The sequence below is a fragment of the Nelumbo lutea genome, chromosome 1 (genome assembly GCF_056320005.1).
Source record: "Nelumbo lutea isolate HS-2025 chromosome 1, American lotus-T2T, whole genome shotgun sequence".
In the NCBI taxonomy this organism is placed as follows: Eukaryota; Viridiplantae; Streptophyta; class Magnoliopsida; order Proteales; family Nelumbonaceae; genus Nelumbo; species Nelumbo lutea.
The window spans coordinates 182,300,430-182,314,997 of NC_142684.1; the positions used below are offsets into that span (position 1 = coordinate 182,300,430).

The 14,568-nt window shown below is 39.5% G+C and overlaps 1 protein-coding gene across 1 annotated transcript in view; it reads right to left on the reverse strand.

Annotated features, from left to right (window-relative positions):
* FTSH11 (FTSH protease 11) overlaps window positions 1-4,357 on the reverse strand; it is a 43,363-nt gene extending 39,006 nt beyond the window's left edge. Inside the window, exons 1-2 of the mRNA XM_088961250.1 lie at window positions 3,420-4,357; window positions 2,547-2,700 (exon numbers count right to left, since the gene is read on the reverse strand). Of these exons, the coding sequence (XP_088817376.1) occupies window positions 2,547-2,700; window positions 3,420-4,051 (786 nt within the window). The 5' untranslated portion in view covers window positions 4,052-4,357. The remainder of the gene's footprint in view (window positions 1-2,546; window positions 2,701-3,419) is intronic.
* Between the last annotated feature and the right edge of the window lie 10,211 nt (window positions 4,358-14,568).

Genomic DNA, 14,568 nt, shown 5'->3' on the forward strand with positions numbered 1-14,568 from the left:
TCTTCAAGATCCAAATGGAATGGATTTCTGTGAGGGTGACCAACTTAATCACTCCTCTCCCCAAGGACCCCAACTGCACCAAAACCTTAGCACCCTAATCCACTCATGAGTTACACCATTCTCACCATCAGTGTGCAGATTTATGAATTGCCATGTATTCATATATCTTAGTATCATCCCTCCCTCCCTGGTGACACATAGTCTGGTGACTATGTGTGGTGACAGAGCACCGATGGATAAATTCCCTTCTCTAATCATATTGGCTGCTAACAGGAATGCTTGGATAGCAGCAGCTTATGGAAGATGGTGTAGTGTCTTGGTGTCCCACTTTCAAGAGACACCTAAATGACTGGGAGATAGAGGACTTGGCTTGTCATGATTCAGGTACTTAATAGCAATCTACCAAGGCTTGATCAGGAAAACTCAAGAATCTGGAAGCAGAATGGTTCAGGTGAATTTACTGTGAGATCCTATCTTAAGAAGTTCAGCAATTATCAATTGTCAAAATTCCCTTGCAAAGCAATACGGATTCCCCTTATCCCTTCAAAAGTAGTCTTCCTCTTGTAGACTGCTGTGCTAGACAAATGGTGAGAAGAGGTAATAGAACTGCAATCCTATAACTGTGTATTATGCAGGGTAGAAAAAGAAACAGCAGACCATCTATTTCTGCACTGCAAAATGGTGAGGAGTGTATTCTCAATTCAACAAGATTCTAAACCTTAGATGGGTTTATACAAAATCTTTAAGGGACCATTTGAGTTCTTGGAGAATGGAGGGCCTAAGCAGAAGAGGAAAATTGTGGAGCACCATTTGTATGGCCATTTTCATGGTGCATATGGAAAGAAAGAAGTTAACAAGAAGGATGATTGGGTGTGAACATTCCTTGCTGGCTGTATTAGAGATTTTCGAGAATATACCACACCAGGCTTTTTTTGAATTTGATACTTGTTTGGTTGAAGCTGTTTAGGCCAACCATTTTGGCTAGAACATTTTTCATATGGTGACTAACTGTACAATCTTATACATTTATCCAAAAAAAAAAAAAAACTGTACAATCTTATACTTGTACATAATAGCAATATAAATAAATACAATACTTCATATTTTTCACCAAAAAAATAATATTCTGCATTACGGTTCCCTCCGATGAGAGACCAAACCCAGGTACATACCTCCCAGTCCCTTGACTATATGAAAAGTTGTTAATATAGAAGATTGAGATTTCAGGATATGGGGTAGAGAAGGAAAAAAATTATGGTAACAGGTCTATGTCTGTGTAGTTTTTTGTATTGGTGGAGCTGCTATTTGTAGTTCTTGAGATTTTTTGTGTATCCCTGCATGTAGAATCCTTTTTTATATAACCATATAATTACCTTCTTCTCAAAAATGAAGCTTTGCAGTGGAATATGCCTCTTTTGAATTTACTCTCATATTGTTGGGTGTTTCTGTTTCTTTTTCTTTTCACATTTACATTGCTATTTTTTAATTTATATAATGTATCTTGAGTATATGTATAACATATTATAATTAAAAAAGGGTTCTCATGAGACTTAGACCTCACACTTTAAGTAAATGGAGAACCTCATGTCATGCCTCGGCATCTGAAAACACAGAGCAAATATGTTTATATATGTATCTTAAGTTCCCAATAGTAACAACTCTTATGTTTATATATGTATCTTATGGTTTTTGTGCATATCTCCAAATTTATTTCCCCTCCAATTGGAACTGTCTGGCATGCCTCCAGCAATTTATTTAAAATAGGTTCTATTGCTTTGGTGGACTATCTTTCTAAAACACAAAAGTAGATCCTATTGCATGTAGTTATTTGGACCAACTGCCGAAAGTGCATAGAGAAAGCAGGAGAGTGTATACTGAGTTGTTGCTAGTGGTCCAAATATACTCAAATGCAATATACTCTTTTATTTTGAGACACTTCTGCTTCTCTCTGCAATTTCAGCACTTGGTCCAAATTACCACATGCAATAGAATCTACTTTTGTATTTAACAAAAATAGTCAACCAAAGCAATATAGTATATCTTAAATAAATGCTAGAGGCATGTCAAACAGTTACAATTGGAGGGGGAATGAATTTGGAAACATGCACAAAAACCATAAATATGAACTGAGTTATTACTATTGGGAACTTAAAACAAGGAAAACCAGAAACCTGCTTATGGAGCACGAGAGCACTGATGCTATCATTTTCTCATAACTTCCTATGCATAAAGTGGATTTCTGTTGATACATTGGAAATCAAGGAAAAACAGTGCTTATGCAAAATATTTAGCTTACAGCCAACTAATGCTAACATTAATGGGGCAAGGACATAACATCACTGACAAAAATGAACACGGAACAAGTAACAAAAGATAGAAGTTAAGATAATCAAACTTGGACATTCAATGAAGCAGTCTCAAATAAGGAGAACCTGAAGCAAACTGGTAAAACCCTACCACTTTTGGCATGCCACAGTCATGTATGAACTTCAAAGGACAATTAAAAAAAAAAAAAAAAACAGTATTAAGATGTGAGTTAATATTACCAGGGTAGGAAGACTAGAGGGCTTTCCAGATGCCTCATCTGGAAGATATTCTGCAATAGCATTGGTAACCACAAGAGCTCTAAGATATTCTGCCACTCCTTTGCTATCTACTGCATGATCCCTTTGTTCAAAACGTCTTATGACAGACTCAGGACTGCCAAAACGTCAAAACTTAATTAGAAATTCAAAAGCATTATATCTTGAAATAAGAAAGAATAATTCACAAACTTATAGATGTTTGAGAGAAATTTTGAGTCTGAGAGCATTCATTTTGTGTAAAAAGTACCAAAGGATACGGTCATATCCAATCTACCCTCCCAAGACCCCAGATAGGCGGGACCAACATTGGGTAATGGCCTTTATAGATGCATATTAAAGATCAAAAGGATATTTTGGTTTTCTATCCTAACAAAAGATCCTTAGCTGATATTCCAGAACAAAAAGAAAAAAAAAACCCAAAAATAAGTTAATAAGAAAAAAAAGGAAAAAATAAGCAAGCAATGCAGGTAGATGAAATGCTAAATTAGCATTTATGGCATATTTTTTTATCGTGGAGTTTGCTCGCAAATAACTAGTATTAAAAAAAATAAAAATAAAAATAGAAAGTTTGATACCACCTATCTGTGATTGGGAGCACATAGACGCCAACGCCAATGAAGAAATCAGTGACCGCTAAAAGAAAGTAACAAAACCATTTCAAGTTTTCAACTAATATTGCAATTGCCTAGAAAGTCAAGCCCAAGCCATTGCTCTATTTATGATATAAAAGCACTATGAAGTCAAAAAACGAAGCTCCAAAGTTCAGTAAACAATAATTCTCTTAATAAAACAAATTAAAGTGAAACCGAAAAGGATGAGATAGTAGCGCTGAACCTGTGCTTGTTGAGCTCAGCCAATAGAGCACTCTGTTTTGCCGCATCCTTGGGATTGGCATCAGCTTCAGCAACCAGACGTTCCAAACGCTTCTCCTGCGGCCAAAATGGCCACCAACTCAACCACTCTGAGAGGGCAAGCTTTTCAAGTCCTCTTTTTGCGAAAGCCAAGACTCCTATTAGAAAGACCACTATCGGCAATCTATTCTCTCGCCCTGCTTTCTCAACCGAATTGTCTTCAGATTCGGTCGCAACCTCCACTTCAGCACTAACTTCTCTAACTCCCTCATCATCTATCCCTGAGACCTCAGACTCAGGTCTCAAGCTTTCACTGCCAAATTCCTTTGAAAAATCCTCGTTTTGCAACTTCCCGATATCCGGACTTGAATCATTATCGGAGAAATTCGACCCTGAGATTGAATTCGCGTTTTCTGGCAGCAATGCCTGAAGAATTAGTGGACGGTGCTGGTAAAATCGAGATTTCCAGGAACGAACTCTAAATAAGGAAAATGAGACGGGACAAGCAAATGAATTGCAGCGGTGTATATTGCTAACAGAGGCATGAGGACGTTTTGAGAAATAAATGTCAGAAAATGAATGTTTGCACAGAAGAGAAGCTTGGAGAGCAGTCATGGCGGATAATTAGGGCTTGTTTTCTCTTGAATAGTCTTTAAATAATTAGGGTTTGAAAAGAGTGTCGCTGCAGCTCTCTCTGTTTCCCTCTCTCCCCCCTCCCTCCAGCTCTGTTCACAGAACAGCTTCGAGTTTAATAGCCACACGATCTGATCATACAGGGAAAGAGAGAAGAGAAGGCTAGAGGGAACCTTATCTCGATTCTCGATTGAAATTGGCGCCGGTTTCAGGAGTTTTACTTCTTTGACTGATGAACCAAGCCTCTATTCTATGCCTGCTTTAACAACCACACATTGCCGATTTGACGAGTTATATTTCCTGAGTAGAGCTCTAAAACCGGCCGTGCCTCCTCCCCTGCGATATTTTGGGGTCGGTCCGGTACGGCTCATGGATCAAACCTTAGGCCAGGTCGGACCGTAGATCAGGCCAAAGTTACGAAAATTTTATTTAAAAAATCTTAACATTTTTATTTTATATGAATTTTGATATATGCAATTATTTATATATACAATAATTATATAAAATAGTATAATAAAATTAAAAATAATTGTTTATTTTATTAATAGATTGTATATTATATATAAATATAATATATATGAGCCATGCTGGCCCGTGTTATGTATTGGGTTGTGTCATGGGCTAGGCCAGCACACGAGGTGCGGGTGGCATGATCTGCTCAATCATGTCGTGTTATGTCAGTCCATTGACCTAAAATTCCAGGCCCAATATGGCCCACATAATTGTATCGTGTCCAATATGGCCCGCACTTTGGTCCAACGGTATGACCCATTTTATAGCTCTACTTCTGGCATTTAATTGATGACCCTAACGCTTAACGGGTCTGAATTACCTGCCAATAAAATAACGTTCCAACCTTCAATTAATATAATCTTAGACTACACATCTCATACAAAACGGGTCCCACTTTTATAATGCCACCAGTCTCATAGTGAAATGTGCAGTGTTAGATTAAGTTTGAAGAGGATTGGAACGTATTTTGTTTTAGAATATTGACATGTTAAATTATCATTGGTTACGTAGCCCGTTTCACACGGAGTCCACACCTTCCAACAAAATATATTACAATAGCCTATCAATATCATCGGACACCACAAACCTTAAGTCCTACTTTGATGGTGGGTCCATGTTCATGGTAAGATGTGCAATCTTGGATCAAGTTGGTAGGGGTTGGAATGTGTTTTGTTGGTAGGAGATCCCAACTTCTCATACATGGCGGGTTCTACTTTTTAGGGAGAATAACGGTTCAGCATAGGGTCAAAATTTTTAGGTCCAAAGTACATTTGGGGTAGGTGCTAGCTCGGAATTGATGTCAATTCACAATCGGGCATTGGTGTATAGAGTGGAGGTATTTGACATTTTGAATGTTTATAGTTCTGCAGTGGGATTCAGAAATCTACAATGGGCCTATCTGTACTTCTCCTAACTTTTTATGGTCAGTCTCAATCTCATGGTGAGATGTGTGGTACAGGGATAGGGGTTGGAATGTTTTTTGTTGGCAAAAGATCTCAACTTTTTCATATGTCAGTTAAAAAATATTATTAGGGGAAATTCCCGATCAGTACCCTATACTTTGGCTCGAGTACAATTTGGTCCCCAAACTTTAAAATGTGACAATCCAATACCCAAACATTCAAAAAGCGGCAATCTAGTACCTACCATTAATTATGCATATCATGTGACCTCATGTGTAATTTAAGACTTTTAAAAACATCAAAAATACCCTTGGAAATTAAACACATTATTCATCATCTTCTTCCTTAAGAAAATGAAACAAAGCCCAAGTTCTCAATCACAAACCAACAACCTATCATCTACACATAAATACCCCAAAAGGTAATTTTCATTTCACAAACACCATTCTTTCTTAGATCTTTTGAAGTTAATAATAAAAAGGAGAAAAAAACAAGAAAATTTATCAATATAATATGAGTATTACTATTATAGACTCTCGCATTATAGAGATCTATATCTAAGAGATCCATATGAAATCCAAAAAAATAAGTGCAAAAAGAAAAAAAAATGAAAAAATAAGGTAATGAGCAGAGCAAAATGCGTTTTCATCACATATTCTCGAAATAGCAAATCAAGAGTGAAAGACAAGGGAGAGTCGAACCTTGTCTTTTCCCCAATAAACTGGTGTTTTTGATGGAATTATTGAAGCTAGAAACATAAATGAGAGAGAGGAAGTAGACAATGACACGACCCATAGTGATGGTGACAGTGATGGAGATGGTTTTAAGAGGGGCCAAAGGCAGTGAGAGTAGAGGCAACGAAAACCTCCAAGAGCAAGAACCACAGAACGAAGTTGTTGATTGTCACTCCCAATGTTCATCTAGTATTGGGTGTAGACAAACTCCCATAGCAACCTCCACGACCATCCTCTCTCTCTATAGCCACGTCAACACCACGCATGATGGATAACCACGACCTAGAGGAGTATCCTGCAAAGACGAGGAAGTTAACTCCACTGTGGAAAAGGAGACATCCCAAAGTCCTTGGTGGATGACCTCATCCCAACAACCCCGTAAGCCTCATCCAATTAGAACACGGATGTCCATTTAAGGTAAGGGACTTTTGGACTTTGAATACCTCTGCTCTACCTCTTCTACTCAGACTAGCATTGTTCTTACCTGCTCGGCCCGACCACCTACCCTTCCATTCAACTGACTTGAGCATCGGAGCACCTACCCAGGAATAACTCTTCAGGCCTTTGACCTTCCCTCTTGGTTGCAAGTTTAGGTGCATGGCTTTACCCTTCCACCTCGACTTCACCCAATTGACAGAATTATCTAACTATGTCATCGGTTCAGGATACCTCGGATCAGATATCACCAAATTGGCATCGTCTGTGGGAAGCACATAAAAAGTCATTTCCCAAACCTCCTTCCGTGCACTCAGAATAACCATGCCTAGAAACACATCTGATTGTTCTGGAGCCCATTCCCCATTTTGGGGTTCCCGCTCTCACTGCAACTCTCCATCTCGAGAACCCCAACAATAAACCATGGTCAATCCTGCACAATTTCAGGCGATGCAACAAAAGGTTGACTGCATTCTCGCAAAGATGGAAACACCGGGACAGCCATCTCAAGCCCCTCACATCGTTCACCCTACCGCGCAAGCGCTTACCATGGCTGATCCTCAACTATGGACCCCAAAAAGTGCCACATGGACCGGCATAGGGCCCAACCCGACCATGAAAAGCAGTAGTCATCTAGAAGACTAAGCTCCCAAGTTTGGTCCTGTGCACATGACATTCACAACAAGTCAACAATTCCACCTGAATACCGGTGAAGGAGCGGTTAGGCCAACGTCCACCACAACCATCGATCTTGATAGCCGAGTCCAGTTTGGTTTGAGATTGACATGTAATTCCAAAGGGATAAAGGTCCGTGGACGCGACCCCAACAAATAGAAACACCAAGATCAAGAAACAAAGAGAACAGCTGGTCGGACTGGAATGTAGCAAAGCATATAGAAGGGCAGCTCCTCTAACGGTTCGGCCCACAGAACACCATAGCCAACTCACGAAGGTGAAGGGATGAGAGATCCATCATATGGATAGCCGAACCCTGCAGGAAGGTTGGGCAAAATTTTAAAAATTTCTCTCTCTCCCACGTGGGAATCACATTCCCTATTTTAGAAAATTGCATTTCCAATGATCAATCTTGAACATAAACTAGACCAGATCTGAAACTAAAAGGGAGTGGAGGGTTATACCTGATACGAAATAACAATAACCTCCAATGAAAGTATTCACACCTAAGGAAATATCCAAAGACTACTTCCACCAAAGATGACACAGTGCAGGATGAAGTAGAATCAATAGGATGGCTCTTCAGCAAGAATCTGATGGAAGGCGAGTGATTGGCATATAAAAGACAGCCCAATTCGACACCTAGTGTAGTATCATAATCGAGTTTAGGGGTCAGGTGTAACATTCTAATTTTGCTCATCCATCTCCAAGGTCCAGGGCAATACTAGATTTCTGGTCCGGTTCAGGGTTTCAAGAAAACCCACACTACATGTACCTCAGGTCTCGCCCTAACAGTTGAGACACGCCACCCCAACCAACTTGGCGGCACATCAGTATCAGCCTTGGCAGAATAAATCTCCCTAGATTTATCCAATGACTATGAAGATTTTAAACTAACACGAGTCACATATGTGTCCAATTTAAGGGTATTACACAAAAACAGACAATAATAACATGAATCAAATATGTACTTTATTCATTTACATTAAATGTCACAAATGTACATCATTCTGAATTTCTGATTGGAGCTAAAGGCATACATTGTTTAACAGAATGAACCAGTCATTGTTCAAGAGATCGTGGATGAGCCTCCGTCAGCTAGTTGGTGACCTCCTCAATTTGAGAAGTGAGATAGAGCCTCGGACCCCAACGACCACATTGAAGGATTTAAGGCCGTAATGATATTGCACAATTATTCTGAAGGACTAATGTGCAAGGCCTTTGTCACCAACCTGCATGGAATCGCCAGAACCTGGTATGCCTCCCTTCCTCCGCGGTCCATATCTTCTTGGGAGCAACTGGAGACCCAATTTTTGGCATAATTCACAGCCAATTAGAGATACTAGAAGACATTGGCCAACCTCGTGTAAGTGTGGCAGAGGAAGGGAGAGACCTTAACAGAGTACTTGGCGAGGTTCAACGCTAAGGCCCTACAGGTCCAAGCCCTTAACCAGTCTGTAGCAATGACAACTATCATGAGTGTCCTATGCACCTCTATGTCCAACTTCTCATTGCAGGAGAATCCTCCCCCCAACCTAGCGGCACTCATGAAGCATGAACAAAAGTACATGAACATCGAAGAAACCCATGCACTACAAAGAAGCGAGGAAGAACAACACGACCAGAAGAGAATGGATCATGATGAGTGCAGATCTGATCAAGAGAGCAAAATGCAAGATCGAGGACTCCACCACCGATTATAGGAACTTCACTCCCTTGAATGCACCACGGGCTGTGATACTAATGCAAATTTGTGACCACAACTTTGTCAGGTGGCCCGAGTAGATGAAGTCCCAAAACAACAAAAGAAGCCGAGATAAATACTACAACTTCCATCGAGACCACGACTACGAGATTGAGAGCTGCCGCAATATGCGCCACCACTTGGAGGACCTCGTTAAGCGCGGATACCTCGGTGAGTTCTTGGGCATAAAGGAGCACAAGCCGAAGGAGGAAGTATGTCGCCCCGACACACCACCAGCTCGAGCTCCCCCAGTGGGAGTCATTGCTGTCATCTTAAGCAAAATAGCTTCTAGGGGAAGATAGCTCGACCTGCAAAGCCTATGGTAGGCTACATCAAGTCGAAGACAAGGAGCAGAAAAGACAATGGTAGGATGATCCGATCACTTTCACCGATGACGATCTCAAGGCGGTCCTAACTCCACATGACGACGCCCTCATGATAATTGACGAAGTGGCCAACTTCAAGGTTCAACGTATATTGGTAGACACAAGGAGCTCGGCCAATGCCCTCTTCAAAGAAGCCTTTGAGCGGCTCAACATTAGTAAGGATCATCTCATGTCGGTCAACACTCCTTTGGTGGGTTTCTCTGAGGACTCCCTCATGCCCCAGGAGAAGATCACCCTACCACTGTTGATAGGGGACAGTAACATCACCACCACTACAATGATCGACTTTATTGTTGTTTGTGTCCTTTCCTCTTACAACACCATCCTTGGGCGACCGACATTGAACACTTTACAGGCTTCAGTCTCCACATACCACCTAGCTGTAAAGTTCTCAACCCCATACGGAGAAGGCCTTGCTTGTGGGAACCAGAGAGCCATGAGGCAATGCTACCTAACAACCTATCAAGGAAGACCGCATGCCACCGAGATGCTTAACATAGAGAACATGGACTTGAGGGATGAGTTGCAAACATAGCACGGCTAGCCTGTGGAAGACCTCATCCAGGTACCCCTTTCTAGTGAAGACCTCGAGAAGACAGTCCAGGTTGGGTCCCTCTTGGAAGACCGCCTTTGGAATGACATAGTGCAGGTCCTCAAGGATAATGCCGACATGTTCACCTGTTTGGCAGTAGACATGCTAAGGATTGATTCCAAGGTCATCACCCATCACCTAAATGCTGACCTGCGCTATCAACCATGAGGCAGAAGAAGAGGAGCTTTGCCTCAGAACGGTAGCAGATGATCAACAAGGAGGTACAAAAACTTCTCGATGCTGACTTCATCTGAGAAGTGACTTATCCAGACTAGTTGGAAAACATGGTGATGGTCAAGAATGCCAATGGAAAGTGGAGGATCTGCATCGACTTCACCGACCTGAACAGGGCCTGCCTTAAAGATAGTTTCCCCTGTCGAGGACCGACCAGCTCATCAATGCAACAGAGGGGCACGAACTCCTAAGTTTCATGGATGCCTTATGTGGTTATAACCAAATCCAAATGCACCCAAATGAGCAGGAGAAGACCGCCTTCATCATCGACTGAGGACTATACTTTTACAAAGTGATGGCCTTCAGTCTGAAGAATGCTGGCGCTACCTACCAGCGATTGGTAAACCATATATTCAAGGATCAGCTCGACTGAAACATGGAAGCTTATGTAGATGACATGCTAGTAAAATGTTAGAAGTTCGAGCAGCACCTGGTCAACCTAAAGGAAGTCTTCGCCACCCTCAAGAAGTACCAGATGAAGTTGAACCCGATGAAACGTGCCTTTGGTGTTGGTTCTGGTAAGTTCCTATGGTTCATGGTTACGCAGAGGGGGATTGAGGCAAAACTATAAGAGATACAAGCCATCCTCAACATCCAATCACCCAGACATACAAGGAAATGTAATGCCTCACCAGACAGATAGTCGCACTCAACACATTGAGCTTATCGCCCCTGCTCACAAAGTCGAACCTAGGAGATCTACTCCTACTCTACCTATTGGCTGGCGATGAGGTGGCCAGCTTAGTCCTGGTAAAGGAGGAAGGTCAGACCCAAAGGCCAATCTATTACACCAACAAGGTCCTTACAGGTGTAGAGACACGGTACTCAAACCTAGAGAATGTTGCCCTAGCCCTGGTCACCTCGGCAAGATGCCATATTTCCAAGTGCACAATGTCCGAGTGCTCACCAACCAGCCACTCAAATAGGTCCTACAGAGGTCAGAGACGTCTGGGCTATGCACCTCAGCCCTCCATCAAAGCCCATGCCTTAGCCGACTTCGTGGCCGAGTGCACCTTCTTAGTATAAGATCCAACCGATGTCCCACCAGCATGAACTCTCCATGTGGACGGTTCGTCCAACCAACAAGGCAGCGGAGCTGGGTTCATCCTCCTTGGCCTAGATAGCAACATCCTAGAGTATGTCCTTAGGTTTGAGTTTAAAGCATCAAACAAAGGGGCCGAGTATGAAGCCCTGATAGCTGAACTTCGGCTCACCCTGGACCTCAGAGCCAAGCAAGTTGAGGCTTTCAACGATTCCCAACTGGTAATCAACCAAGTCACTGGCCAATTTGAAGCAAGGGTGCCAACCAAGTCAAAGAAAAAATAAATGTGATAAATAATTGTTGTTTTTATTAATGGTGGAAATAAAATATAAAATTTAAAATCGACCCAAAAATGATGAAATTGTTTTCCTAGTGGTGGGTAAACAACTTATCCTTTCATGTCATATGTGTAAACCCTTGATATTATAATTAAATAATAAAATAAAAATATATAAATATATAAAACTATAAAAAATAAGAATGATTTTTAACTTTTTTTACTGATGATGAAAAGAAAATACAATATTTAAGACTAATCCAGAAGTGAGATAACTTTCCTACTTGGTGATAGATCAACAATTCAACCTTTCAAGTCAAATGCATCAACCCATGAAGTCATAATGCATTAATAAAAAGTAAAAAAAGATAAAAACACAAAAAATATATATAAATTTTGTAGAAACCATTTGAGCATATCTCTAATATTTTATATTATTTTACCATAATAAAAAGCAATTGTGACAAAGAATAATAATAAAAATCAAAAGATGAAAACACAAAAAAAAATGTAGAAGACATATGGGCGTGTCTTTAACATCGTATATTCATCATATTAAAAAATAAATATGACAAATAAAAAGCCTATACTGTATTATATAGTGACATAGGCCACATCAGCAATCCTCTCCTTCTCCCATCCCCCCTTTCTCTCATTTCTCTTTAATGCTCTCTCCTTTCTCCCATACCCTATCCCAACCCTTTCATGTAGCCATGTGGGAGCCCTATCTTCTTCACTAAAGTCACACTCCAACTCTCTCTCTCTCTCTCTCTCATGTTCTCAATCGCATAGCCAACCCCTCCTAAAATTTCTCCTAAATTAGCTGTGCCACCTAAAAATCCTCAAAAAACACCTCTTAATCTATATTACATGCCGAATAAACCATCAAAAAACCCAAAAAAGTGGTTAAATTAACTAGTTAAATATTTTTGAATATTATTCAATAAATATCACCACCTAAACTATAATTTTGGTAAATTAGAAAATTTAATTACTATAAATTATTTGTTGACAATAATTGATTTCGGTAATTTAATTTCAAAAATTAATTATTTAAATCAATAATTACTAAAAAAAATTAATAGTTAGTTAAAATATTAATAAATACATGTTTAATAATTAAAAATTATCAGTAAGTTTTCATTGTAAATTTTATTTATAAATATAAGTATTTTTTTTACATTTTTAGTAACTTTGATATTACTATAGTTTTTGAGAAATAATTATTGATTTTGGTAATTTAATTTAGTGAAGGTTAAATTATAAAACTTCCAATTATTCAAATAAATAATTGGAATTTTTAATAATTTCCATAAGTAGTTGGAACTATATTTTTGGGTTTGGTGGATGACCCCCCTAGGTAGGAAAGGCAATGTGTGGGTTCAAGGTGGGGATCATACTCCTCGTACCAACCCCAAATTTTAAATTAATCCTTGTCTTTGACCTTGATCCTTATTAAGAAAAAATTAGCTTGCATCCCCGATCCCCAATGGAGTTGGGTTCCCCATCGGTGACCCAAATCCCTACATTTTTGTAATTAAAAGTTTGTTTCTTGAAAGTTATTTCTTTAAAATAAATGAAAATTTAAATATAAATGATTATTTAAATATATTTAATATATAATCGAGGTCGAGGTAGGGTGTGGATTTCATTCTCTGTCCTCGTCCCCGTCCCTAATTGGGTATTCCTATTAATCCCATCCCCACCCTATCCCTGCTAAGGTAATCTTGACCCCTCATTACCACTTAGTTGTGGAGGTTGGGTACTTGACGAGGATGGGGAAAATTGCCATCCCTACCCCCTGGTTGTGTAGCCCCATAGAGCAATAAGTTTTAAGCCCGATAAGCCCTAACATCTTTTTCTCATGCATCACACAAGGGCCCACTAGTTATAGACATATATATATATTATATACTATAATCACCATAAAAAATTGCCACGTGCACACTTACTAGGATACAAACACTAAAATAAGGAAGTGTCTACTTTTTTTTGTTTTTTTTTTTTAATTTGACCTTTTTATTCCATGTTTTTTTTACAAATAACTAATAAATACTCCATTTTCCATCTATTCTTTCTACAAATTGTATCTCAAAAAAAAAAAAAGACTCCCATTTAACTCTTAATCTATGTGAACTTCTAAATTATCTCAAACTCCCCTTTATTTTCTCAAATTTCCCCTAATAATAGGGAGTAAGATTTGGTTTCCCAAATCAAACTCTCATACATTCTTTTGGGATTTGTTAGTTTTCATTTCTTTTTACTTTTTTGTTATTTTTTTAGAAGAAAAACTAATATTAACGGTATATAAGCATTATGTTAAATAGGGCTGTTCACGGGACGGGTTGGGTCGGTTTACTGTGATTTTTCCAACCGACCCGACCTGGTTGGGTTACCTGACATAGAAACCAAAACCGACCCAATGTTAAGCAAAACCAACGTGGTCGGTTTGAGTCGGGTTGGATTGGTTTCGGTTCTAAATTCATCCCTGTGTTAAAATCTTGCTAATTTTAAAAATAGTCATAAATTGAACATCATTTCAGCCATCTCCTATGATACAAGTTAAATGAAAAGTTAATCACAAAAATTGTTCATTAATCACTATTCACTAATCCAAAGTTTGTTGCAACCATTCAAAAACTAGGTGGCCTAATGGGCTTTGGAACTTCATGTTTGAACTAAGTCAGTTCGATTCGGGTTGGTATCGATTTTCTTATGTGAGAACTAAAACCAACCCGAATCATCGGTTTAAAAATTTGCACAACCCGAAACCGACCCATGCTGATGAAAACCCGATCGACTTAGGTTGGGTCAGTCCAAGTTGGTCGGTTTGGTTAGATTGGGCCTTCTTATGAACAGGACTAATGTTAAATATACTAGTTTGTAAATATATGGGGTGAAGGAGATGAATATTCCGGTTCCTCGTTTAGCAACTAAACACAAGGGTCAACCCAATTAATTAATG